At 36.1% G+C, this 26,308-nt stretch overlaps 3 protein-coding genes across 5 annotated transcripts; 2 read left to right on the forward strand and 1 right to left on the reverse strand.

Moving 5' to 3' along the window:
- Positions 1–1,464: 1,464 nt before the first annotated feature.
- Positions 1,465–7,505, forward strand: LOC113109770 (ras association domain-containing protein 2-like). 3 transcript variants are annotated; one of them, XM_026273518.1, is made up of 10 exons: positions 1,465–1,646; positions 4,334–4,441; positions 4,535–4,610; positions 4,682–4,833; positions 5,380–5,447; positions 5,547–5,695; positions 5,772–5,925; positions 6,120–6,241; positions 7,052–7,149; positions 7,234–7,505. In XM_026273518.1, the coding sequence occupies exons 2-10, from the start codon at positions 4,386–4,388 to the stop codon at positions 7,286–7,288; spliced, it is 930 nt and encodes a 309-aa protein (XP_026129303.1). In that variant the 5' UTR covers positions 1,465–1,646; positions 4,334–4,385; the 3' UTR covers positions 7,289–7,505. The 3 variants fall into 3 exon arrangements, with proteins under 3 accessions (XP_026129303.1, XP_026129301.1, XP_026129302.1); XM_026273516.1 differs by having other exon boundaries at positions 4,356–4,441; XM_026273517.1 differs by having other exon boundaries at positions 1,465–1,619; positions 4,356–4,441.
- A 770-nt stretch (positions 7,506–8,275) lies between these two features.
- Positions 8,276–9,917, forward strand: LOC113110460 (shadow of prion protein-like). Its single transcript, XM_026274643.1, has 2 exons — positions 8,276–8,342; positions 9,447–9,917. The coding sequence occupies exon 2, from the start codon at positions 9,462–9,464 to the stop codon at positions 9,882–9,884; it is 423 nt and encodes a 140-aa protein (XP_026130428.1). The 5' UTR covers positions 8,276–8,342; positions 9,447–9,461; the 3' UTR covers positions 9,885–9,917.
- A 5,752-nt stretch (positions 9,918–15,669) lies between these two features.
- On the reverse strand, positions 15,670–25,849 carry LOC113109772 (serine/threonine-protein kinase 10-like). Its single transcript, XM_026273526.1, has 17 exons — positions 25,496–25,849; positions 23,734–23,898; positions 23,169–23,217; positions 22,936–23,085; positions 22,785–22,857; positions 22,349–22,543; positions 22,079–22,253; positions 19,777–21,582; positions 19,564–19,694; positions 19,365–19,488; positions 18,095–18,274; positions 17,876–18,005; positions 16,737–16,861; positions 16,458–16,643; positions 16,252–16,377; positions 16,051–16,164; positions 15,670–15,964 (listed from the first exon to the last, which is right to left on the reverse strand). Exons 1-17 carry the CDS (start codon positions 25,643–25,645, stop codon positions 15,839–15,841), a joined length of 4,005 nt encoding a protein of 1,334 aa, XP_026129311.1. The 5' UTR covers positions 25,646–25,849; the 3' UTR covers positions 15,670–15,838.
- Positions 25,850–26,308: the final 459 nt, after the last annotated feature.

Consider the following 26,308-nt stretch of genomic DNA (forward strand, 5'->3'; position numbering starts at 1 on the left):
TTTCTGCTTAGATAAATGAACTTTAGCATGTTTGCCTGCTATTTGTCTTTTTTTTTTTTTTTTTTTACAAAAAACATTGAGGCATCTGTGAATTAATCCATGATGTGCATATCTCGGTATACTGTAAAATTGTTCATTTAAGAGAAAGTGAAGTGACGTGTGTCTATATTAGGCCATGACTTATTTATGTATTATTTCACATAATTACGTAAGTACATTATGCTAAATTCAAACAAAGAAATATAGATTTATTGATTTGTTGGTTGTCTTTTGGAAGGAATGTGCTTAAATTCTTCCTTTTATTTCAATTTCAATGGTGTTACAGTTTTTCTATGTTAAATATTAGGTAATTAAATATACGTTTCAACAAAGAGAGACAAAAAACATTATCAGACATTTGCATTAGTCAAGTACTAATCCAGACAATTGTTTCATTGTTCAGCTATTATTTTATTATTTATTTATTTATTTATTTTTATGTATAAATAATGAACTTTTACTCATGCATTTATTTACTATATTCAGTGGTGTGGCACAGTATATTGTAATGTTATATGTATTTACTTGTTTTAATTGGGAAGTAATGGGCATAAAATCATGAACTGTGTTAGATACATATTTCGGGAACTAACCCTTTAATTGGTATGTAAACAGTATCCCAGTGACCAAGATATCTTGAATCAGTTATATAAGCATCCACAAGATGGCAATGCAGTGCTCAAACCCGCTTGTTACCAGAGGAACAGATACAAATTCAAGCAGGCAGCACAAGTGAAAGCAGCCTTTGCATCAATTGAGTCATCCCTTCTCTTCTCTCTCTCTTTATCTCTTTGACTCTGTTTCACTCTGGTTTATGAGTCGAAACCTACTCATAGTATAACTGGCACCATTCACATCATAACCTATAAAGCTTCCACTTTTTCTGGGTCACCTTTGCTTCCTCAAACACGGAGAAACAATTCATTATTATATTAAACATGTGCCTCCTCAGAATAAAAGTCTTGTATATGGAGAAAGAAACACACGTAGGGAAATAAGGCTTTGGCACACACAGCACTCTCACAATACTGAGATTTTAAAGATATAAATGTTTACATGAAGCATATTTCTATTCATTTTATTACTTTGGTAAGCACACTTTTCAGTTAAATAAAGGACATTATGTGTTCACTAGTATTGCATTCAAGGGACGGTGTGTTAACATCTGCCCCAATGGACAATCCACAGGCCTGTTTATGTAGCGTATTTCCTGTCAGGCCCAGCAAAACATCAAAACGGTGGCTATCTGTGCTAGTAATTATCTTGACGTGCATGTTGAACTGTAGTTGAGGGCAGAGTGTGCATATCTGCGGCGTATGGGAGGAAGTCTGACCCAAGAGAAAATAGCTGCGACTTCCTGACTGAACGTTTGCAATGAGGAAGAGTCTTATAGGGAGGGGGAAAGACTCCTTTAGCTTGCAACGACACACTTTCATCTGCGGCACAGCTATTTTCATGCTGAGATGACTTCCAAGACTTCCATGTTTGCCGACTGGTACAGTCGTATAATCTGATGTGTGTGCCAGACTCTGAGTTGCTTTCACTGACTTCGCTGGATTCTCCCACGTGCTGCTTGAACAGTGAGTTTGTCATCTTGACTTTTACAGGTACATTATCAAATATCAATTCAGATAAACTGACTCAAAATGGATGAAATGTTGGTTTAAAAATTGAATTCAGGTCGCAAATAAAGGTCTCAAAAGGGTTTTTCACAGTGATGCCATTGAAGACCCATATTTTGTTTCTCAAAGAACCTCTCAGTGAATAGTTCTGTGTGTAGAACTTTTCAAAAATCTAAAGAACCTTTAATGTAATTGAAAAGTCCAATGGATGTTAAGGGATATCACCCAAAAATGATTTACTCACCCTCATGACATTCCAAACCTGTATGTAGAACATGAATGAATATATTTTGAAGAATGAACAATGTATTTTGAAGAATGAACAAAGTGTAGACAATGGAAGTCAGTTTGTCACCATACTGTACCTATTTGTTTACCAACATTCTTTCGAATATCTTCTTTTATATTCCGCAGAAGACAGAAAGTCAGGTTTGGAACAACATGAGAGGAATTTCAATTTTTGGGTGAACCATTACTGTAAAGGTTCTTCATTGAAACATACACACACTGAAGTAGTTTAAGTCGTTGGTTCTTTTAATTGTGATAATTTTGGCTCACATTTAACAAAAATCCACCAATTCACGATCTCACTAAATAAGAATACTTCATAAGACCAATGAAATTAATGAATTGTTGGACTTCTGGAAAGTATGTTCATTTACTGTACATGTACTCAATACTTGGTAGGGTCTCCTTTTGCTTTAATTACTGCGTCAATTCGGCGTGGCATGGAGGTGATCAGTTTGTGGCACTGCTGAGGTCTGCATTTTTTGGTCTGTTGTTTCTCATTTTCCTCTTGAAAATAGCCCATAGATTCTTTATGAGTTCAGAACTGGTGAGTTTGCTGGCCAGTCAAGCACACCAACCATGATGACCATGGTGGTCATTTAACCAACTTTTGGTGCTTTTGGCAGTGGGGGCAGGAGCCAAATCCTGCTGGAAAAGTGAAATCAACGTCTTCAAAAAGCTGGTCAGCAGAAGCAAGCATGAAGTACTCCAAAATTTCTTGGTAAATGGGTGCAGTGACTTTGGTTTCCAAAGAACACAATGGACCAACACCAACATTGCACCCCAAATCATCACAAACTGTGGAAACTTAACATTGGACTTCAAGCAACTTAGGTTATGAGCTTCTCCACCCTTCCTCCGCACTCTCGGACCTTGGTTTCCAAATGAAATACAAAACTTGCTCTCATCTGAAAAGAGGACTTTGGACTAATGGCAACAGTCCAGTTCTTCTTCTCCTTAGCCTAGGTAAGACGCCTCAGGACTGGCTTAACAAGAGGAATACGACAAATGTAGCCAAATTCTTTGACATGTCTGTGTGTGGTGGCTCTTGATGCCTTGACCCCAGCCTCAGTCCATTCTTTGTGAAGTTCTCCCAAATTCTTGAATCGATTTTGCTTGACAATCCTCACAAGGCTGCGGTTCTCTTGGTTGGTTGTGCATCTTTTTCTTCAACACGTCTTCGTTCCACTCAACTTTCTGTTAACATGCTTGGATACAGCACTCTGTGAACAGCCAGCTTATTTGGCAATGAATGTTTGTGCCTTACCCTCCTTGTGAAGGGTGTCAGTGATTGTTTTCTGGACAACTGTCAGATCAGCAGTCTTCCCCATGATTGTGTAGCCTAGTGAACCAAACTGAGAGACCATTTTGAAGGCTCAGGAAACCTTTACAGCTGTTTTGAGTTGATTATCTGATTGGCATGTCAGCATATTCTAATTTGTTGAGATTATTGATTAATTTGTAGGTTTTTGTTTTTAAATGAGAGCCAAAATCATCATAATTAAAAGAACCAAAGACTTAAACTACTTCTGTGTTTGCATTGAATTTATTTAATACATGACTTTCACAATTTGAATTGAATTACTGAAATAAATGAATGAAATAAATGAACTTTTCCACGACATTCTAATTTATTGAGACGCACCTGTATATGACCCTCAACCACAAACTAGTCATAGGGCCATTTTTTTGAAATGGAGATTTTACATCATCTGAAAGCTGAATAAATAAGATCTTAAAAATATGATCTATGTTTTTTTTTAGGATAGGAAAATATTTGGCTGAGATACAACTATTTGAATATCTGGAATCTGAGGGAGCAAAATAATGAGAAAATCGCCTTTAAAGTTGTCCAAAATAAGTTCTCAGTAATGCATATTACTAATCAATAATTAAGTTTTGATATCTTGCAGTAAGAATTTTACAAAATATCTTCATGGAACATGATCTTTACTTAATATCCTAATGATTCCTGGCATAAATTTTGACCTTTGCAATGTATTGTTGGCTATACCATACTAATAATGACTGGTTTTGTTGTCCAGGGTCACATTTGCCAATGAAGAACCTTGATTTTAAAGTGTGTATGTGCAAATTCTGTGACATTATTGCTTGGTTGTGATTTACCAGTCATTTCTTGTTCATTACTTTTGCATTAGCAGTAAAAAGGATATAAACTATAAACAATGCTAAAATGTTAGACCTAAATGTTTGTTCCAGGCTTGAAACAGTTCATTAATGTGGCGTAAGACAGTTCAGTTTGTGTGTGTTTCATTGTGTGAGAATCTTGCCTGGAGTCCTTTTGCGATTATGAGGCGAAAAGTCATGAGATTCTCTTCTACTTTTTTTTTCTCAAAGGAGATGTTTTAAACATTCTTTTTCAGTTCATCCCTTCGTTCTTTACAGGCCTTCCTAGTGTTTTTCCACTCACTCGACATGGACAGTGAGGATTCAGACAAGGTCCAGATCGGCGAAAACAAATTTGTAAGCAAGTAAGTGCATTTTGCTGTGTTACTTCAAGGTTCCTTGTTCTTGCCATTCTCATAAACCACACTTTCTTTTCTTTCTTCACTTTTTGGTTGCAGGAGCATTCTTCTCTCACAGCTCAGCACATACAACCTTTACTACAAAGGAGAAGCCCTCCAGTTGAGACACAGAGAGGTCAGTTGGTTAGTTTTTCAATTACAGCCTGTTGTATGGATGTCATATATCTGACTATGTGATTTTCACAGGAGGAAGGAGAGTTGATCATTGAGGGTTTGCTCAATGTTTTTTGGGGCGTACAGCGGCCAATCAGACTGCAGATGCAGGACGAGAAAGAGGCAGGCAGGCCACGCCCCTCACTAACATCTCTGAGTTCAGAAACGGATATCGACACATACAAGTCAGACATTTACATATGTTTAAAGAATGATTTTATTTTAATATTATTAATTATTTTATTATTTATAGAATTGTTTTATGGGTGCTTTTGGGTTATTATCAATAAGTTAATATCGACAAGATCTGTGAATTACCAGAGAAAATAATTTCATACCTCAGTTTGTAAAAACGATAAAAAATTTGTTTTTGTTTTTTTGTTTTGCCTTCACAGTGGAACTAGAATAAAAATGCACATTAATGTTTGTAGTTTAAAAAGTAGGGCCAAAATACTAAATTGATAGAAATATATATATACTTTTTTTTACGTTGTTGAAAGAAGTCTCTTATGCGCCAAAAGGCTGCATTTATTTGATCAAAAATACAGTGAAAATAATATTGTGAAATATTATTTCAATAAAATATAGCCTATTATATTTAAATACACTTTAAATGTATTACTGAAATAGCAAAAGCAACCATTACTCCAGTCTTCAGTGTCAAGTGATCCTCGAGAAATAATTGTTTGTTTGTTTGTTTTAAATCATAAAAACAAAATCATTTATTGCAGTGAGGCCGCTACAACAGACGACCAATCAAAAGACTTCGGTGATGGAGAGAAGGAAGAGGAAGAGGCAGGTGAATACATTCTTGACTTTTTTCTAAAAACTTACCGGTGTTAACTGTCTACGCATCGTATCTGAACGACTGTGTGTGCCTCGTTGGATGTGTTGTCAGATGAGGAGCAGCAGGAGCCCACACACTCCGATCGTCTCGCCAGGGCCAGGAGTGATGTCGGCGGAAGGAGAATCAGCGGACGACGGCTTGGAATCAGGAGACTCAAGAGACACCGATGCTCCTTCAACGGCCACTTTTATAACCACAAGGTGGGCGTCGTGTTTAGTTAACTGTCAGCACTTTAGTAAATCCCTTTGCTCACAGTTGTTTCTGTATGTCAAACAGACGGCGGTATTTACGCCTAAATTCGGCTCTGTGACCAACGTCCGCGTCAACAGCTGTATGACGACAACACAGGTCATGAGGGTGCTGCTCAACAAGTTCAAGATTGAGAACAGCCCGGATGAATTCAGCCTTTATATCGTCCACACCAGCGGAGGTACGTCCGAAACTGAAATGAACCCAGACAGCAAGCAGTTTCGGCCCAGGTCTGGCCCACATCAGGCCCACATGGATTTCATGCGGGCCAGATGTGGGCTGGATCTGGGCCAACACTATGTTGCTGTCTGGGAAATGTGTCTCATAGCATTCTTTTCTTTGTCCCCGAGTTCATATTCCCCTCCCTGCACTCAGAGAGACATCAGCTGAAGCCGAATGACCATCCTTTGGCGCTCAGAGTTTTGAAAGGCCCTTGTGAACAGGTCAGCAAAATGTTCCTAATGGAGACGGACCAAGTGGAAGAGGTCACCCATGATGTAAGAGACCAAATATCATCATATTTTAAATAAATCGTAAGGTAACCATTAACCAAACACATAACTTAATAGTTCATAAAACATAGAATTCATAAATGAAGTATTAAATCTCCAAACAAATTAATACATGTCCATTTTATTTCATTTTAGCATCTTTTTGCGACGCATGTTGCATTTGTTTAATCATTATCTTTGAATTGATGCTTACTTTTTCCTCACAATTCTTTCTCTGAACAGCGGTATTTATTTATTTATTATTTGTTTGTTTGGAAAAGTCCCAAATGCATTTAACTCAAAGATCAAACTAGTTAAAAAAATTACTTGAAATGACATATAACAGATATGTATTATATTTATCGTGTTTGGTGATATAATCATTTATTGATTTAGTCATTTGCGTTTATTATTTGTTTTTCTATCTATTTATTTTCCAAACGTAAAAAATAATTTAGTTGGATAAATTTATTTATATTAAACTTATTTTGTGAAGAAAAAAAATTCTAAAACCAAATATATTTAAAAATATATAAAATATCAATAAAAAAAATATTCAAATTTTTCAATTTTGCAATGGAAAGCCATGCACATTGCATTTTGGGATTAAATATTCTAATCTGTATAATGCACATGGTTCTAAACTGCTCATTTTGGCTGAAGTAGATGGTCAGAAAAATTGCATACTAAATTATTACTATTTATTATAGAAATAGTAAGAGTAATTCGTTAGGGCACTGAATTCAGCCATTTTGACAAGTACACAGTGCAAATTAGTATGCATATGTTTTTGTAATACTTCGTTTTGTCCTCAAGGTGGCACAATACATCAAGTTTGAGCTTCCTGTTTTACAAAGCTTCATTGCTAAACTGCAAGAGGAAGAAGAAAGAGAGATGCAGAAAGTGAAGAAGAGGTACAGACTGAGTCACACGTTATACAGTACAGTCATTTGAAATCATTATGTGCACTCATTTTTTTTCCTGTTCCCTTATTTCAGGTATGCAGATATCCGCCGTATCATCAAGAAATACATGCAGAATTTAGCAGATTGAACTACTGTTACATGATGAAGCTGTGCAGGCATGTATCACTCGTCAACACAATCCTTAAAGCACCAACAGTGACAAAATAGCACTGTCTCAGGAAAAGGAAATTTTTTTATTATAACGTGATATATATAATATTATAATACAGCAGTATCCAAAGGTACCATGACTTTCTATAAATATGCTTCATTGGATACACCGCATTGTACTTAGCCTTTTTTTTTTTTACAAAGGAAAGCATATGGGTCAAAAAATGCACAATGATAATAATAATAACCTGTAAGAATGCTAATTCAAAATTTGATCAAATGTAGAGTTCGCTTTATGTGAATAGACAATGTGAAGAAAAATGTAATGTATTTGCTTTATTTAACTGCAGAATATTTGTAATAATGTTTATTGGTATTAAAAGCATTTAATATCTTTTGTTTGTAATGTATTTTACAGTGTATCTGCACATTTTTACCCTTGATAATAAAAAGATTGAGACAGTTAATTTCAGTGAACTTTCATGGATATTTACCCCTAAGTAAAAGCTCTCATGAACTTTTATTGATCCCTTTAGTTGTTCCTAGTATAATACATTTAATACTTCTGATATTTTTACACATTTGAGTCAATATAGGCAGTATAAAAAATATATATATATATAACACTCCATTCAGCAATGCCACACTACATTAACTCATTGCTCCACATTGTTATTAATTAACTTTCCATGTGTAATAAAAACTTGTGATCTCTCCTGATGTATGTTATTAATTCCTTAGCACTGATCTGCTACTGTTACAACTGAGATAATCAAACTTAATGGCCAGGGATAATAGACACAAGGGTAAAATAGATTGTAGAAGCAGTGCGATGTAAATCTGAATAGAAACTGCTTCTGTAATTCATTCTCTGCTGTGCCTTTGTTCTGGAGTGGGCGGGGCTGTTCAGCATCTCTGACTGGTCATTCGCTGCTATTCAGGTGAGTGACGGTTCCACAAGGTGGTTGTTTACAACACAGAGCAGCTTGTCACAGTGAGGTTGAGCAGTTCAAGCGCTGAATAGAAGCCAGGTAAGATGCTTCTGTTTGTTGCAGCAGATGGGGCTTTGATGAAATTAGCAAAATATGGAAGTGAATAAATGCTTTAGAACTAAAAACTGAGATGAAGCATTTAATATATCTAATACAATATATAATGTTGCATTCTGAGGTATCCTAAAGATTTTCATCGGTTTTGTTTTATTTATTTTTTATATTAGGGTATGTTTGAAATTAACTTTATGGTATCAAAATAAAAGTCTAATTTAATAAATTTATGATAATGAATTCATGACACAACAAGTGGGTCATTGTGTGTCAGCAAATGCAGATTGCAGGACTGTTGCATTCTAGGTGAGTCTGACAACTGAATCCTCATTCAGAACGATAGCTTGTTGTCAGTGGTCACTCGTCTTTGGATGTGCAGTGGAGTGTATAATTAGATCCAGATGACTTGTGCCGCTTTCCGCACTGTAATTGTTTAAATAATTATGTTGAAGAAAATAATAACAGTAAATGAGCTGAAACAAAAATTTTAATTTGATGATAAAAAGCTGGGGTGGGGGTAGAATACCTAATATAAATAATAAAAGCATACAATTATAAATAAATATTGCATGATAACAACAGATTAAGATAAAGAAAGATAAATAATTTGTAAATCTTATGTGCAATACTTTATTTTATATTAATTGTAATAATGTTTGTTGGTAATAAAATATTGAATATCTTTAATTTGTGAAATATTTTGCTATTTATATAATAATAATAATAACAATAATACAAAAATCTTATAAAAGAAGTATAGAAATAAATAGAATAACAGGTATTATAATTTCATTGTAGAAAAACCTATTATATGACACTAATTGAGTTATACAAATAAGTACTCTAACTTATATTGATAACTTTAAAATTTGGAACAAGACCATTTTTGTTACATTTCTTTAATTTTCTGCACTGTACAAAAACACTGTTTTCTATGTTGTAAATAAATATTAATCAATATTTCTTCTTCAAAATTTCAAATTTAATTAAATGTGCTTCTTGCTGTGTTTTTTTTTCTAATTAGTTATCAAATCAACTAGAAATTTCTGACTGAAAATCCTTTCTATGCAATTATTTGTCTGTTTTTAGAAGGGACCCCCAGTCATGATGGGTAATCAGAAGGTCCTGATTATTTGGGTGTGGATGTTGCTGTTGGCGTCGTTGTATCCTTGGGCCAACTGCAGGCGTGGAGGAGGTTTTGGTGGCAGGGGTAAGGGAGTGGGTGTGCCAGCCAAAGCGCCTCCTTCCCAGAGCAAAGGCAGACAGGGCCTGAAGCTGGCCGGTGCTGCAGCCGCGGGGGCTCTCGGTGGAGCGGTCATCGGCTATGGGCTGGGCTCTCTGGGCAGACCGAGGTATGGCTACGGCTACGATGGCTCCTCAGAGGATGACAGGCGCTATTACCCTGATGGACAGGGATACTACAATCGCTCGGACTGGCGATATTACAGGAACACAGGCAGCACGGACCATGTGACCAGTGTCCTCATAATACTCGGAACAGTCACACACATCTTTATTTGGGGATGAGTTACAGGGTTTGAGGCAATTCTTGTCACAGAGAGATAAGCTGTGTTTTGATGAAGAGGAAACTACCATACACATATATTTAATTTGTAAAGTAGATAAAAAGAGATATTAGATCACACATACACTACAAGTAAAAAGTTAAAAGTAATTAAAAATATATATTAGTGCTGTCAAAATTAGCGCGTTAACGCATTCGATTAATTTGAAATATTTAACGCGTTAAAAAAAAATAACGCAATTAACGCGGTTGCAGTTTTTTTTTTATTTCCAGTTGTGGCCTATGTGTGTTCAACGTGCAAAGAAATATGGATAAGACCAAGGAAGGACTTTTAGACGGAAAGTTTCAGTATAAAACTGCCGGATTACTCTTCAGTCTGTCACAAGAAACATTACTCTTCATTCAGTCTGCCACAAGAAACAGCAACATTAAAATCATGAACTCAAATGTCATTGTTTAAAAAAAAACAAAAAACAATGACTGTAACAGTGCGTAAATCAGACCTTTCTGTAACGCTAACGTTAATAAGCTTAAACGAAAATATCGAAATAATTGTGTAGCGGAGTATTTTTTGTACACAGTGCCGCGAACTGTCAATCACTCCTGTACGCGTGCATCACTGTCCTCCTCAGCTGCAGCAACTTGCGCTCTCTCTCTTCATCAAGCTTTAAAACAAAAAGGGGACAAAAAGATCATATTGTCTTTGTGCATAGGCTATAGATTAATTAGATAAATGAATATCTAAATTTGTGCCTAGCTTTGCTTTAGTATAACTCACAACGAGTTTCACACACCTTCTCCGGCCACGTTGAGTTGTTGACACTTAACAGTGGGAAAAGCGACACATGCGCTATTCACTTGTATAACTTAAGGGTGAATGGGTAATGTAGTTTCTGCTCTGGGTGGGATGAATTAGGAAGCTTGCATTGTGAAGGGCGCTCTGAAAATCGGCAGTGCAGGTAAAAGATTAAAACCTCTATTAAAACAGATGTCCAAATGAGCGTACCGGTACGCTACAAGCACGTTCTGGGCGCACGGAGAGGTGGCGGTATGCTCAAGAGCTATATTTGGAAGTGGCTGTACTGAGTACCAGTGCATACCGGCCCACTTAAAGCACTGGCAATGACTATACTTTGGAATTTTTTTGCAGTCCACTTAGAATTCAACATGGAAATCATTTTTGTTTTTTATTGGCATTTTATTGGCATTGATTGTTTTGAAATTCAAATGGTACTTACATGCCTGTGTTTTTATTTCTGTAATAAATATGGCTTTCAAGCCAACAGTTAATTTGGAGGATATTGATGGTTTATTGCAGGTATGTTGTTTACATGAGAAAATCTGTGTTACAAGTTAAAAAAATTCCAATAAACAATCATATTTTGAATTTAAATAGTTTCTTTGTCTTGAGTTTACATTAATTATTTACATTTTACATTTACATATACAAAAAGTTTCAGTCTTTTAATTGCGATTAATCGCGATTAATCGCGATTAATTTTAAAAAATTGTGCGATTAATTAGTTAATTTTTTTTAATCGATTGACAGCACTAATATATATATATAAACTGCTCAAAGAAATAAATGGAACACTTGTGGGTTACATTGTGTTGTTAAGTGTCCCCTTTATTTTTTTTCAGCAGCATTTATATATATATAATAATTAAATAATTACATTCATTATTAATAAGAATAATTATTTCCCCTTTGCTTTAATGGTCAATTACCCTAAAGAGATCATGTGTGAACAGGAGCTTTTCAAAAATACTGGTAAATTCATTCCGTCAATTTACTAGTAAGGGAAGTGATAACATTAGCAGTAAATTGCCAAAATGGTGTTGCGTGTGAACCATAGACTTTATAAAAACATGGACATATTGTCCGTGACATCACCCGTAGGTTTTTAAAGAGCGTTTCTGAAGCTCAAAGTTGGCAGAGCCAGCCGTCACCATCTTGGCAGCGCGACACGCCCAGATAATCAAAAATGGGAAAAGAGGCGGGAGCTGTTTGCTGAAGCCACGCCCACCTAACTCGACAGAGGTGACAGCAGCGGCAATCCACCTGTCACTCATGTGGCCACGCCCTTAATTATCCAGAACTTCAAGGCTTAATATAGTTTAAATGGACACCACTACTAATTTTACATTATTGTTAGGGGTTGCTTTAGGGTCGAGGTTGGTGTAGACGTTAATAAAACCATCTAATAAGTAGAACATTTAATTTCATTATTAGATTCTGGTCGGAGCTGTATCCCTTTTAGCCACAACTATAGTTTGGTTTGAATTATAATGCAACGTCTCTGGGCCAAAAGCGCTGCATGAATGTGAACATTTGACAGAAAAATGAAAATATCAACAAAAAGACTGACCACGTTGACCCTTCCATGTTTACAAACACAACACCAGATGGGGCAGCTGCTGAGAAGTCATTTCTGGTTAATGATCTCACAGAACTTGATCAGAAACAGATGTGTGAATGACGCTTTACCAGAAAAAAAGATGTAACATCATTGCCTGTGTGGACATTTTTGTAGCTATGTACTGTACAGTCGTTCCATTTTTTACAGCAGTTGACTGGCCTCACTGTGTGAAAGGGGCTAGTGATGTATGTCATATTTGCAGTTTACCTTCATATTATGCCTGGTTGAAGGTAATGTAAATTGGTAGATTGATTTGGTTATCAATTTTACTATTTAACATATATTCAAATGTTTTAGCCAAATGTGATGAATGTTAAATTATATTGAATTCATCCTGTGTTGCTAATGGCAGACAATTCTGCAATTATATGTCACTGTGGATTTTAATTAAGGATTGTATTTATTTTAGTCAAATGTGATTGAATCAATCTGAAACAGATTTTATTTTAAGGGCTAATATTTGCAATCTTTCATACACCTATAATTATTTGATGCAAAGTCTTTTAGCTGAAATGTTGTGGCATGGACAAAAAAAATGTACAAGTACGTTTGCTGTCTCCTTCATTCCGGTGATGTCATTTAAAACTCTTCTGTTGGTTTCAGGGTTTGTTGTGTATTTTGTGTATTTCAGCAGGCATTTTAAAACCTGTCACTGTTTGCTCCTTGTACGGTTTGTAAATGAATGAATAATTGACTTATTCCTGTCCACTTTGTTTGCTGAACCTCCGATTGCTTCCTCCAGATCATGATGTTCTGTCTCTGAAAGACCTGGTCTCGTAGCAACGTGCCGCACGCCTCAGTGTTCTCTGTGATGTTACCATAGCAATGGGCTTCATTTTGCTAGCTTTTAAACAGACCAGCAAATGTTTGGTCTATAAAATATTGAAAATATATATTATTTTCCTGTAGAATTCAATGTGCACCACACATTCACAAGGGAACATTAAGAGAAAACTGCTGAGAGATATGAAGATATGAATAAATAATCAATATAAATTCATTTATCAGCTAATAAAAAAAAAAGGTGTTGTTGTTTTGATGATTTTGTAAATATAAATGGTTACTATAATGAAATATATCCATAATATGACATTTCTATAAACTAATCAGTGAACATTTTATTCTAATAATTTCCTTCTATTTCCCATAAATAGTTATTATTTATAACAAAATGTCCAGTATACATTGTATTTGCCTTGTGCTCTTATGTTTAAACAGCCAATTAGAAGTTGGGATATGCTCCTCCAATGGAAGGGTGTCCTCCTGGGTATCCTCCCGGCTGTCCTGCGGTTCTTACTGGGAAAGATCCACCTGCTGGATACACCCCCAGGGCTGTACCCACTTCCACCTAATTGTGTAGCACTGCCATCAGAACCAAAACAAACAATGCAAGTTTGCATAACTGCCCCATTTTGGTCCTAACAATTGAGACACACGGAGTTAGTTTAAACTTGATATGCACACAATTCAGAGAATTAAGCTTACTGAAATGCAAAGGCAATTTTACGCATTACATGAGCCTAATGAACACTGTACACAAGAGAGAAAGAATGAACATTATAAATACTTGTGGAAGTGATTGCTGGAAAACAGATGCATGTTAGGCATTTATTAAAGATCTAAAAGATCCATCATATTGTTTGGAATTAATTATAATTGAACACTAATGGAGGAACTAATAGTTCCACAGCACTAATGGAGGAACCATTAGTACTTTAGAAAATTCACAGAGATGAAACACAAGAGAGAAATGGACAGGAAAGCCTCCCTGTCAAGTAAGATGGCCCTTCAGCTCTTTCAACTTATCCATTTGGTGTCCATAACAATTTAGGTGATTGTAACCCCCTCAAAAATGGTTTTGAAATGAAAGATACTATAAAAGCCTAAAGTAAGCATTCTCATTATATTATCTATAATGTTGTACTGCTTCAAACATAATCACTGAGAACAAAATCAACAACAGATACTGTACATAAATCATCTTGAACAAATAATTATTGCTGCTATTAAATGTTTGCAACATTTAAATATTTAATATCAATGTTGCATCATGTGATATCAGTAATTTCATGTTTAGAGGTTGGACCTTCTGTTATAAACATTTTTATTTGAGCAGTTCATTTTAACATTAAGAATTTGTCCTTTTTTATCAAATTAAAGGTCATTTAAATGGTCCTGCAGTATGACCATTTTTAGCTATGTTTTAGCTCAGTAGTAGAGCATTGCGTCAGCAGTGCAAAAGGTTGTAGGTTCGATTCCCTGGGAACACACATACTGTTAAAAAGCCTGAATGCACTGTAAGTCACTTTGAATAAAAGCATCTGCTAAATGCATAAATGTAAATGAAAGTTACATGACAAATTACTAACATTTCTAACAAACTATTTTATTGTTCATATGTTTTTAAATCCTTTTTGAAGGTAAGTATTTAGATTGGGCAATATGTCATATGTACACATAAATCTGGGTTTACCAGAATAACATTTTAATGCTTTAAATCAAATAAGTATTTTCAGTATAAATGACCTTTAATATTATGTTCCAATTTGTTGTATTCAATTCAAATGTCACATTGCATGTTTTCATACATCCAGATGTTTAGTAATATGAAAGCATTTACCTTACCATAAAGAGGTTGCTGTCTTCAGAAGCTCAACAGAAATCTTGTTGACTCCAGTCAAGAGACAGATGTTGGTCTGGGGTGTAGCTTTGTCTAATCTTTTTCTCTGCTGCCTTACAGACAGCCCAGGCTGGTGTGCATGAGCATGACTATACATCCAGATGAAATATAATCTGTATAGACTCTTTGTCTACAATAGTTTAAACATTTTATTTACACATAAACCTTCATCTTCAGGCTACAAGTTACACTTACAGAGGAATTACGGCTAAGCAGATTTAAACATATTTACAAAAATACATATACTCCAGACAAAAAAAAATATTCTGTAACATAACCCCAATGTCCATATATTATGTACATGTATTATGTATAATGTGTGTATGCGTGTATATATATATATATATATATATATATACTTTTTTTTCTTAGTTTGAATTCATTTTAAAAACTAACTTTAACTTTAACTTTGTTAATGTTGTCACATCAAATGGAATAATTTGTCATGATAGGATCAGTTTTGGGGGGAAAATAAAGAAAAATATATAATAAAATTGTGACTTACCAATGACAACTAGCCCCATACAAACACACACACACACACACACACATATGCATACAGTACATATATACATACACTACTGTTTAAAAGTTTGGGGTCGGTAATAATGTTTTTAAAAGTAGTCTCTAACCAACATTTATTCAAAAAATAAAGTAAAAATTATAATAGTGTGAAATATCATTGCAAAATAAAATTAACATTTTATGTCTTCGCTGTCACTTTTGATAAATTTCATGCAGAAAAAAAATTTAATTCTATAATTTTCCAAACTTTTCAAAAAGAAGTGTACATATATATAATGTACATATATAATGTTTACAAAGACATTGGGCTTTAGAGTATTTCTTAAGTTTGTCAGGAAAAGCTTAGATTATGGAAGAACTTTGAACGGCGAGCTGCATGCCGGTTTTCTGGCTCACTGCTTCGTCTCCTGTTTCCCTCTTTTTCTCTACGTCTGCGAGCGAGGTCTTCTTCTAACACCTGAACATAAACATACAACGGTCGTCAAGTTTTTTTCCCAATTAAAAAGGCTTTAAACCTCTTAGCTTTACTATTCCCTCCGATACCTCTTTTCTACATGCAAGCTTATCTCTCCATTCGTTGAGCTCCAGAGTGTGTTCGTCCTCCAGAGCTTTGATCTTTTTCTTCTCCATGTCCACAAGAATTTGGAGCTTCTCGTTCTGAAATCCACACACACAGACACTGAGAACCACATTCCCTGAAGATGAAAACACCTCAAGGCTGTTCCCAGGCTGACGCTGATGTACCTGAAGCTGCTGTAGTTCAGCTGCGCTGGCATCACATTGTTCCTGCACCACTTTCAGTTGGTTCTCATGACTCTCTTGTAGACTCTGTCTCTCTTGCTTCTGTCTTGCCTCCTCCTCTGATAAGAACTGAGAGGGAAAACCAGTTTTATTAAGTACACCGTAGGTTGAATTTGCTGCATGTTGTTTTGTTTCTTCTGAATCCAAACCTGTGTGAGACGTTGTCGCTGCTCAGGTCCACTCAGACCTTGCTTTCTGAGCTCATTCTTGAACTGATTCAAACAGGACTTTGCTTCAGCTTTTTGGGCCTTCTGGAAGGAGACTCTCTCTTGGGCCTGCAATGACTTCTGCTCCTCCAGTAGAGCTTGCTGGAACCGAGACGCTCTCTCCTTATCCTACCATATGAGAGAACAGAACCACAGACTGGTCAGGATAAGGTACAGAAGAAAAAAGAAGATAAAGCTTTTGGAGGGTGCTGCATAATTGACCTTGTTGTGTCTCTTGGTCAGCTGCTGTCTTTGAAGGGAGTACTGCTCCTTCACCTGCTGTTTGAATAAATGGTACTTCTCCTGTAGGTGGCGCTGTTCTAACTCCCAAATCACTGCCTCGCGAGCTTAAGAAGGAAGGACAGAGTATGTTTAGAATCACATACTACCAAACCTTCTTCTGTATACAGAATGTGTACAATGCACACTATTTATTTACTGTTACAGTGCTCTGTACGTGCAACTTTACTGTACACATAAAATACAAGAATGACCTATGGAGGACATTTTACCACATCAAAAATAATGAATTCATTTTAAATGTATTTAATAAAAGTCATTTCAAACAATTTCTCAAACTAATTTTTTAAAATGAATATATATATATATATATATATATATACATACAGTATATCATTTTACTTAATTATTTTTATTGTAAACAAATATATATTTAATTCAATATATATATATATATATACATACAGTATATCATTTTACTTAATTATTTTTATTGTAAACAAATATATATTTAATTCATGTTTAAAATGTCATTAAATGTAACATCAAAATAATAGATATATCACTTTTTAATTTGACAAGTCAGTGCATTTGACAAAATTGCATTTAAAAATGATTTATCGATTGTTATTTGTTGACACATCTTTCTTTTGTGATTACAAATGTGATTACTGATTCTTTACATTTTACAAACAGACAAATTAATGCAATTTAAAATTTGTATTTCAAAAAATATCTATCGATTTATTATTTACTGTTACATTTAACCACATTTTTAGACACAGATTTGTGATACATCTAAGAACATTTAAGAAGTTTAAGAAGCTATTTCTTTACATTTTTATTCCTAATTTAATTAACTGATAACTTATTTTATTTTATGTGAGACTCTTGCTTCAGATTATTAAAATGTTCTTTACACTAAAGGATTTTTTTTTTTTTTTTAGAACTCTTCATGATAAGGTTCTTTGTGGAACCCAATAATTTTCTTGTTCGGAATTATTGTGAAAACCCAGCTTCTGGAACCTTTATATTTAAAAGTGTATTTTAAAGATTAATAAACTGCATGATTTTTGTACAAATTACATAATAAACAAGTGTATTAGCAGTGGCATATTAACCTCGCTTGAGCTGCTGAGATTTGACAGTAATCTCCCACTCCATGGAAGCCACCTTCCTCTTATGTTCCTGAACGCCCTTCTGCAGAGCTTCATTCAGCTCCTGCTGCTGCTTCTGCAGGAACCGCTGCTCCTAAAGCACAAATAGACGCACATGAGAGACTGTCTCCATGTGTTTGAGCCTAATGCAGTGCAAGTGTGGCTAAATGCAGCAGTCCGTACCTCTTTAGGGTCCGCTTTCAGTGCGCTGCTCTTGCGGCTCAGCTCTTTCTCCTGCTGGGCCTTGAGTCTGCGTGCGTCCTCCCTGAGCCGCGATGTGTGCTCAGCCTCCATCTGGCTGCTTTGGTGCTGGTACTGTTTCTCAAGTCTCTCAAGCTCCCCATCATAGTACTGCTTCTTACTCTTCAACAGGACAAACATTCATTATTTCAAGTGCTCGTACTTATGGTTATGAATATGGTTAAGAATAATCACATCATGCAGCTTATCGAGGAGACTGTTCTAATAGATTGATCACACTTACAATTCAGTATTATTGCTACAGTCTTTTGAATGAGCTTTCGTTTTTATATTTTGTTTTCATTGTAGTTTAGTTTAAGTAATTGTTTTATGTGGTTTTGTCATTTTTATTCATTTTTATACCTTAATACAATAATACAAATGCATTCAAAATAAATTTATTTTAGGTTTAATTTTAGTCATTTTTAGTCTTATGTTATTACAGTTAATTGCCAAGGCAACTTTTGTCATTTCCACTTTATACACAAACACACACACACACACATTATACATGTATGTGTGTATAGATTTTTTTTTCTAATATTTATAATTAATTGTTTTAGCTTTATTTTTAGCTTTATTAACAATAACCATTTTTAAAAAGCAATAGTATTGCCCAGTAAACAATAAAAATACAAAAATAATTTTTAGTTGACATTTTTCTACTTGTGTTATGCTTACAAAATTACATAATAATTCATTAAATGATTCATATTAAATAATATAATTATTATAATCAATACAATTATTTTTAAAAGTTACAAGAAAAAGAGAAAAAAGAAGAAAAGTACATATGCAAAAATTTTCAAAAATCATATTGTTGTTGTTTTTTGTCCTCCATTCCAATCAGTGTTGGGTTGTTTTGATTAAATAATAATAAAAAGAAAATTATAGCGAACTAACACAATAAGACACAATAAAAACATGATTTAAGAAAATTAATAGTTATCTGTTTTTGCAAATAAACTCTTCAAATAATAAAACAAATACTTAATTTACAGTATGAAACATTTAGAAATATTAATTGTGAAATGTGCCTTAGAATCAGCTTTGTAAAAACGAGTTCTTGCATGTCAACGTAACATTAGTAAAGGTTATTGTATAAAGTGCATGTTATGTACTTCAGTCAAGAACCTGAATGGAAACATTTCTGTTTAATAGCACGTCTAATGTTGTTAACTGAGGCCAAAGGGCTTTTGTTCTTGTGGCTTACAGTCATCTCTTGTTCTATGTGACGGAACATCTGCTCTCGCTGCTGCTGTAGCTTCTGCTCAAGCTGGGCATGTTCTCTCTGCTCTTCTCTCTGCAAGAGTTTCAACGCATGCAGTTCCTGCCGTCTGAAAACACCCAAGAAGTTATGAATTGACACGTCCACTCACCCATGTCCACTATAAAGCACAAAGACTCATTACCTGTTGCAGCGAAGCTGTTGCTCCTTCATGTCTCCCTCACTAACCACTTTGGAAGTGGTGACACTGATCTCACGACCGTCCACCATAAATTTACGCGTCCTTTTAACGGTTCGCCTGCTTGGGTGCAATTCCTGAATTAATACAAAATGAGAACAGTTTGCACATGTTGAATTAGCCCGCTGGTTTTTAGCTAGACGTTTATTTCAGACTTACCCCTTCAATCCCAGGAGACAGTGGAGGCTCAGTAGGAGAAAGAGGTGCAATCATGTCTTCGTCTGTTTCCTTAGGTGTGGATCCATTCGATTCATGAGGTGGTATTAAGTCTAAATTCTTCAAGCCATTTGCAAGTGGCCTTTCTTGCTCATTCATTTCCTCTTGAACTACAAACATCACTTGCTTTTTCAACTTTGGTCCAGTAACATCTGTTGCATCTTCACCAAGAGGTTTTGAGTGCTCTTCTGTAACGTTCTGTTTACTAGTTTCCATGTGAAGCTCTTGTTCAGAGTCTGTCCCATCTTCTTTCTTTTCAGAACAGACTTCTGTTGGACTTGCTCTGTCTTGATCACCAGGAGTACCAACGATGATCTTTTCTCCTTCAGAACTGGTCTCTTCTTGATTTTGACAGGGTATCTCTGCCACCTGTGAACCAGTGGTCATCTCATCCCGGGCTGGTATTTCTACCTCCTCGTCAGATTTTCTTGTGTTCTCGCTGTTTTCGTTTCTTGAGTCTAAATCTTCATGTTCAACATCTTCCTTGTTGGATGAATGCTCCTCTTCCTCTGTTTCTATATAAAGATCTTGGTCTTTTTCACAGCTTTGCTCTTCCTCAGACTTTTCATTGCTTGAGTTGACTTCTTCATGGCCTATCTCAGTAGTAACATGCTCTTCCTTGAGATCCTCACACTCTACCTTCATGGTAATGTCATCTTCGTTGGCGGTTATATGTTCTTCCTTCACTTCATCGAAGTCCTTGCCATTTTCACTGATTTCTTCTTTTGTTGCATCCACCGTTCCTCCATCTGTCTCCAGTTCTCCTGGTTCTTCTACATCTTCCTTGGTTCTTCCTTCAACAGTGTCATTTTCTGATGGTTCAGTCATCTGTTGTGCTTTTTTGAGGTCAGAAACGTCTTCGGGAGCATTATTAGAAGGCATCTCTACAGTTAAGATTTTGCTTATATCTAAAGCTGGAGATGAATTGCAGGTTTTCAAAGGACAGGCCAAGTCAAGGTACTCATATTTATAAAGTCCCTCATTCTTTTCAGTCCTTTTTGCTAGTGGTGTTTCCAGACACAAAGCTATGATTGGTGTGCTTTGTGGATGTGCTGTTTCTTCCTTGATAATAGCAGGTGTTTGGAGGGATTTCCAAAACGTTTGGTCATTGTTTCCTGAATCGTCAGACTTCACATTTTCATTGTCCTCCTTGGTGAGATCTAGTGTTTCCTTTTCTGAGGAATCTGTTGGTAACACTGTTTGTGGTGGTGTGCTTGAAGGGTTTGAGGTTTGGGCTAACTCCTTGTCAGTATCTACTTTAGTTTCCTTGTCTTTGGTGTCAGCAGCCTCAGTTCTTGGAGCATCAACTACGTCAGATGTTCGCTCCTTCAGTTTATCAGTGCTTTCGCTTTCTTTGCCATCTGAAGGGCAAGTTTCCACAGTTTCCAAAGCTGCACTTGAAACCTCTGAGCCCTTACTTCCTTGAAGAAGTGGATTGTCACCCCAGAATCCAGACTTGCGTCGGGAGCCTCCAGTAAAAAACGAGAGGAGATTTCCTGGAACCGAAAGGCGTCTTGACTTCTTCTGAGCTTTGTCTGTGGCCTGTGAAGCCCTGCGGGTCACTTTAACCTCAACTATTGGCTCGGAGTCAGTGGGAGATTGAGGAACAGCTTCTGGAACAGAGGTTTTCTGAGGGGTCTCAGGCTCTGGTGGTCCTTGTTCTTCAGCAACTTGTTCTGGTTGTGGCACTGTTTGCTCCGACTCTGCAGTGATCATCTCCTTCGCAGAACATTCGAGATCTAATAAAGACTACAGAGGAAAAGATGCAGAAAAAGATATATTAATCGGTGTACTGCTGAACACATGGATTATGTTTGTTTGACAAGGCCAACAAAAGGGGATAATGACTTTTCAAATAGGTCATGCGGTATAACCAAAAGGTTAAAATCATGATTAATTGTTATTTTCTTAATTACACCACTGCTCAAAAGTTTGGGGTCAGATGTTTTTGAAAGAAGTCTAACATAGGCTGTTATTTAAAGTTAAAATAACTGTTCTCTGTTTTGATATATATTTTAAAATGTATGTTATTCTTGTGATGCAAAGCTAAATTTTCAGCATCATTCCTCCAGTATTCAGTGAAATCCTTCAGGAAGCATTCTAATTTGCTGATTTGGTGCTCAATAAAAATTTCTTATTAATATCACTAATTACTATTTTTGTGGAAAATGTATTTTCAGGATTTTTTGGATGGATAGAAAGTTCAAAATAACAGCATGTTCCTGTCATTGACCTGTGTCTTTACCTCAGCCTCTATGACCTCAGTGACCTCTGCTTTGGCCTCGGCGATGAGTTCTTTAAGGGCTCGTCCATCTCGTCCTGCATAAGAGAAAGGATGGGCCATGAGCTGTTGGGCTCCCCAACGAGACTCTGGATTCTTCTGCAAGGTTCTCCGTAGAAAATCTTGGAAATGCGATGACCTGACAGCGAAAAAACAAAAAAACAAAAAAACAAGATAAAGCTTAAGCCGAAACCCCAGAAGATCTAGAGAGGGGATGAGGAAGGGGTGACCCACCATTGGCGTGGATTGGAGAGTGTGGGTGGTGGAGATTTGGTGATCTTCAGCAAGACCCTCATGGGGTTGAGAGAATGATGAGGAGGCTCCATCTCAGCGGCCTCGATTAAAGTGATGCCCAGTGACCAGATGTCAGCTTTGGTCGTGTAGGGATTGTCCTTTGACGTCTCACACATTATCACCTCAGGTGCCATCCTTAAAAGACAAAATATTATGATCTAATGTTCTTTGGCTAGAGGGCTGTATTAAGTAAAGCAATCACTATAAGAGTAATTTAATTGTTTCTTTTTATGAGGTTCGATAGGTATAGTTCACCCAAAATGATCATTCTGTCTCATGTTGATCTGTACAAGTTTTTTCTTGTATGAAAAAACATAAAAGAAAGTGAGTAAACAATGACAGCAAGAGCATTTGACCAAGTGTATGAGAGTCTCACCAGTATGGAGTTCCAATGAAAGTTGATCGTTTTTGGAGGGTATTGTCATTTTTCGCAGACACACCAAAGTCAGCTGTATGAAAGAGAATATAAACTGATAAAGCACAGACTGTATTTAGACCAAACATGTGAGAGAACAGTATATCTTTACCTAGTTTGACCTGTCCATCCATGGTGAGCAGAATGTTGCCCGCCTTCAGGTCTCTGTGTATAATGTGATGCTGGTGCAGGTAAGACAGAGCCTGCAGAGACTGACAGCACACCTCACTGATCTGCTGCTCTGTAAGGCCACGCTCCAGTTCTGAAACACACGCAGTATGGACAAATTATCATAATGCCTTACAGATACTACCATAAATGACTGAAAAGTGTCAAGTCACCTACCCAACATGATATCATCCAGAGCGCCTCCAGGACAGTACTCGATCAGGATCTAAAAAGACGAAGCATACAGAGAAAATAAAAAAATTATAATAGTCAAGCTATATAGGACGGTGTCTTTATTTATGCAGACTTATAGAAAGCAAAACCAGTGTTGGGGTTAGCGCATTACAAGTTACTTAATCAGTTTACTTTTTTTCAAATAACTAGTAAAATAACTTTTACATTTACAAGAAAATTTCAACACTTTTTCAAATAAATATGTTCCTGTGGCTCAAGTGGTAGAGCATTGTGTTAGCAGCACAAGGTTGTGGGTTCGAGTCCCATGGAACACATGTTAGATAAGAAATGTTAGCCTGAATGCACTGAAAGTCGCTTTGGATAAAAGCGTCTGCTAAATTCATAAATTTAAATAAGTAATTCAAGTTACTTCTTACTGTCTTAAAGCTTCCAATTTAGTTTTGTATTTATAGTCCCTATAAATAAATGAGGGGGAAAATACTTCTGGTAAGTTTTAAATGAACATTAACTCTCAACACATAAAAGTAGGTGGTGGGGTGTTCCTTACCCACAGCCAGTCCTCAAAGAAGATGGCGTCCATTAAGGAGATGATGTTTGTGTGGCGACAGGATGCTAGGATGTCTATCTCAGTGATGTAGTCGTCCAGCTGCTCTTCACTGCGCACTTCAATCACTTTAACAGCTGCCAGGACCCCCGTCGTCTGATTCTGTGCCTGTGATCAACAGTGTAATATACTGTAACACTTGCCTTTGGTATTTCCAATCAAAGTGCACGAAAGTACTCAGAAGTTCTGAAAACTGGGAAGCAGAACTTAACAGCTGTACAGATGCAGGCCATGATGCAAAACTATGTACAATCTGCAAAGATACTGAAAGCTGTTCAGCTGCAAGGCACATTTCAGTTTCAGAAAGCTATATGCAGAAAGAGAGGTTGATGTGAGCTTGAAAACACTAACAGGAAGCCATCTTTGATCTTTCACATTTTGGTTTAACAGGAAGTTGCCTAACCACAGTGTAGCACTATGCCTCCATTTTCTGTCACCTTAGAAACCTATAAATAAAAAATGTTTTCAAAAAGGTAATTGTTATATTTATTTGTTTGCTTAAAATAAAGTTTAATGAATCGTTCAAATTAAGTTTTTTCTAGATCTATACAGTAAATATTCAGGTAGACTGCATTGAATTGGATTATCTACAAACTGCTTCATTTGTTTACACATTATGTACATACAAGAGTTCATTGTGTAATGTAATGACATCACAACAATGATCATGTTGACAGCCTAAACCACAGATTATGTATCTCATCTTCCACAAACATCCGGTCCTCCCCTGCCGTTCCCTTATGGTTACTTTTGAGAACCAAATAATAACATTCTAGGAACATTCTATGAAGATTCTTTTTGTAACCAAAGACTTTCCAGAACTTTCTGGGAACCAAAATAAAAATCTGAATCGCAGGCTACATCATTAAACCAACAGTTGGCGTTGAATGGCGTTTCTTATGAATGAATCACTGAATCGTGCACTCAACCGATTCAAAGAAACTGATTCATTTAGGCACGAAAAAAAAAAACATTCTGAGCAACAAATCAAGTGGAACACTTCTTAGACTTCGTTTGGAACAGCAGACAGAGCAAAAAAAAAAAAAAAAACGAAATAACTGGCAATAGTGCTTCTGAAATGTGAGTTACTAAATATTAACTATTTTTTATTGATCTTTTGTGTAAAGAATCAGATTTGCAGTCGTGCTGTTGTTCTGAATGTCAGCGTCTGTGAATCGGCTGTGAGCATTTGCGAATAATATTGTGAACAATAGCACTATTTTCTCATCTGTGTGATATTTATATATTTATGGATAAATATTTGTTAGTTAAACCTAGATTTATTCCTAAAATAATATCAAATGGGGTCAAACAGCGTGATAAAAAACTCTTGTATTTAAATTGTGAATCGTTCTGTATTCATTCTATTAACTTTTAATCATTCTTGTCATTAAGCATGTTCATGAAATGTTATAAGAGGTAGACTGAGCAAGACACAGTTACTTGCAAACCGTATTTGTCACTTTAGTTGACATTTCAATCTGAAGAGGGAGGGGTTTCCTTGAAATGACGAGATTAGATCAGGCTATGCCTTTTTAAAGGCCCAGACTAGTTTTATCATTCTTTAAACATTCAGTTTTTTGTTGTTGTTTTTTTTTCACTTAAAAACAGTTTGAATTAAGTGACCCCAGATAGATATATTACAAGAGTGTTCTGTTACTTTGCATTTAACAGAAAACTGAACCTCATGATTTGATCCCCTTACCTTATAGACCTTCCCAAAAGCTCCATCTCCCAGTTCTCCCATAGTCTCCCACGTCTGGTGTGGATCCACATCCCTCTTCAGGTTTTCGTAGTGCCGAACTCGCTTTTTCTCCACACCCAGCCGAAAGATTCGCATCAGGAGGGAGGCCATGGCTCCCTCCCTTTAAAATTCACCCCAACTCCTTAAGAAATCCCAGTCCCTTTGAGTCAGTCGGTGGTCCTCAGATCCACTGCCCAAACTAAAAACTACACAAAGGACAACCGTCTGAATTTCTCCAAGACAAAGATGCTTTTGACTGTCACGTCGCTCCTCATGCGCACCTCAGAGCACGACAGGAAGCTGCAAATAGCAACCACATCCTTCAAAAATATGGGCCACAATAATGAGTAGGACGCGCGCCTCGTCTGTAGAGATGTACTTAGTTTGTGCCATCTATTGTAGTGTGTTTTCAGCAGCCATAGGGCCATTACTTGTGTAAGAAAGCATGATGATTTAGATAAACAGATATGAATGATTGGTTTCAGAATGAATGTATTGTGTTTTACAGAAAGGCAGATTGTTCTGTGCAGTAAGATGTACTGTGTTCACATGCTCATATTCTTACCAATGGTTTCAAAACCAAACTTAAACAGCATTTTAACAGTGTTTTAGGGGATCCCCTAAAATGTACATACTGTACAATATTAGCTTAAAATCAATCACATGGAGAAAAACAAAAAAAATCCATCTTGAGTCTTGAAACAGGTCATCAATGTGATTTTCCACTGTTTGCTCTGTTTACTGACATGAGTAGGATGATATGAAAGATGTAGT

This window comes from Carassius auratus, chromosome 10 (assembly GCF_003368295.1).
Source record: "Carassius auratus strain Wakin chromosome 10, ASM336829v1, whole genome shotgun sequence".
In the NCBI taxonomy this organism is placed as follows: Eukaryota; Metazoa; Chordata; class Actinopteri; order Cypriniformes; family Cyprinidae; genus Carassius; species Carassius auratus.

What these genes read in the sequence shown, in the direction of transcription:
- LOC113109770 (XM_026273518.1), top strand. Translation starts at nt 4,386, where the DNA reads ATGGACAGTGAGGATTCAGACAAGGTCCAGATCGGCGAAAACAAATTT. An exon ending in TCCAGTTGAGACACAGAGAG is followed by an intron (nt 4,611 to 4,681) that starts GTCAGTTGGTTA and finishes TGATTTTCACAG; the next exon opens with GAGGAAGGAGAGTTGATCAT. An exon ending in GCCACTTTTATAACCACAAG is followed by an intron (nt 5,696 to 5,771) that starts GTGGGCGTCGTG and finishes TATGTCAAACAG; the next exon opens with ACGGCGGTATTTACGCCTAA.
- LOC113109772 (XM_026273526.1), bottom strand. Translation starts at nt 25,645, where the DNA reads ATGGCCTCCCTCCTGATGCGAATCTTTCGGCTGGGTGTGGAGAAAAAG. An exon ending in TCTGGATGATATCATGTTGG is followed by an intron (nt 23,086 to 23,168) that starts GTAGGTGACTTG and finishes CGTGTGTTTCAG; the next exon opens with AACTGGAGCGTGGCCTTACA. An exon ending in AGCTTGCATGTAGAAAAGAG is followed by an intron (nt 15,965 to 16,050) that starts GTATCGGAGGGA and finishes GTTTATGTTCAG; the next exon opens with GTGTTAGAAGAAGACCTCGC.
- LOC113110460 (XM_026274643.1), top strand. Translation starts at nt 9,462, where the DNA reads ATGATGGGTAATCAGAAGGTCCTGATTATTTGGGTGTGGATGTTGCTG.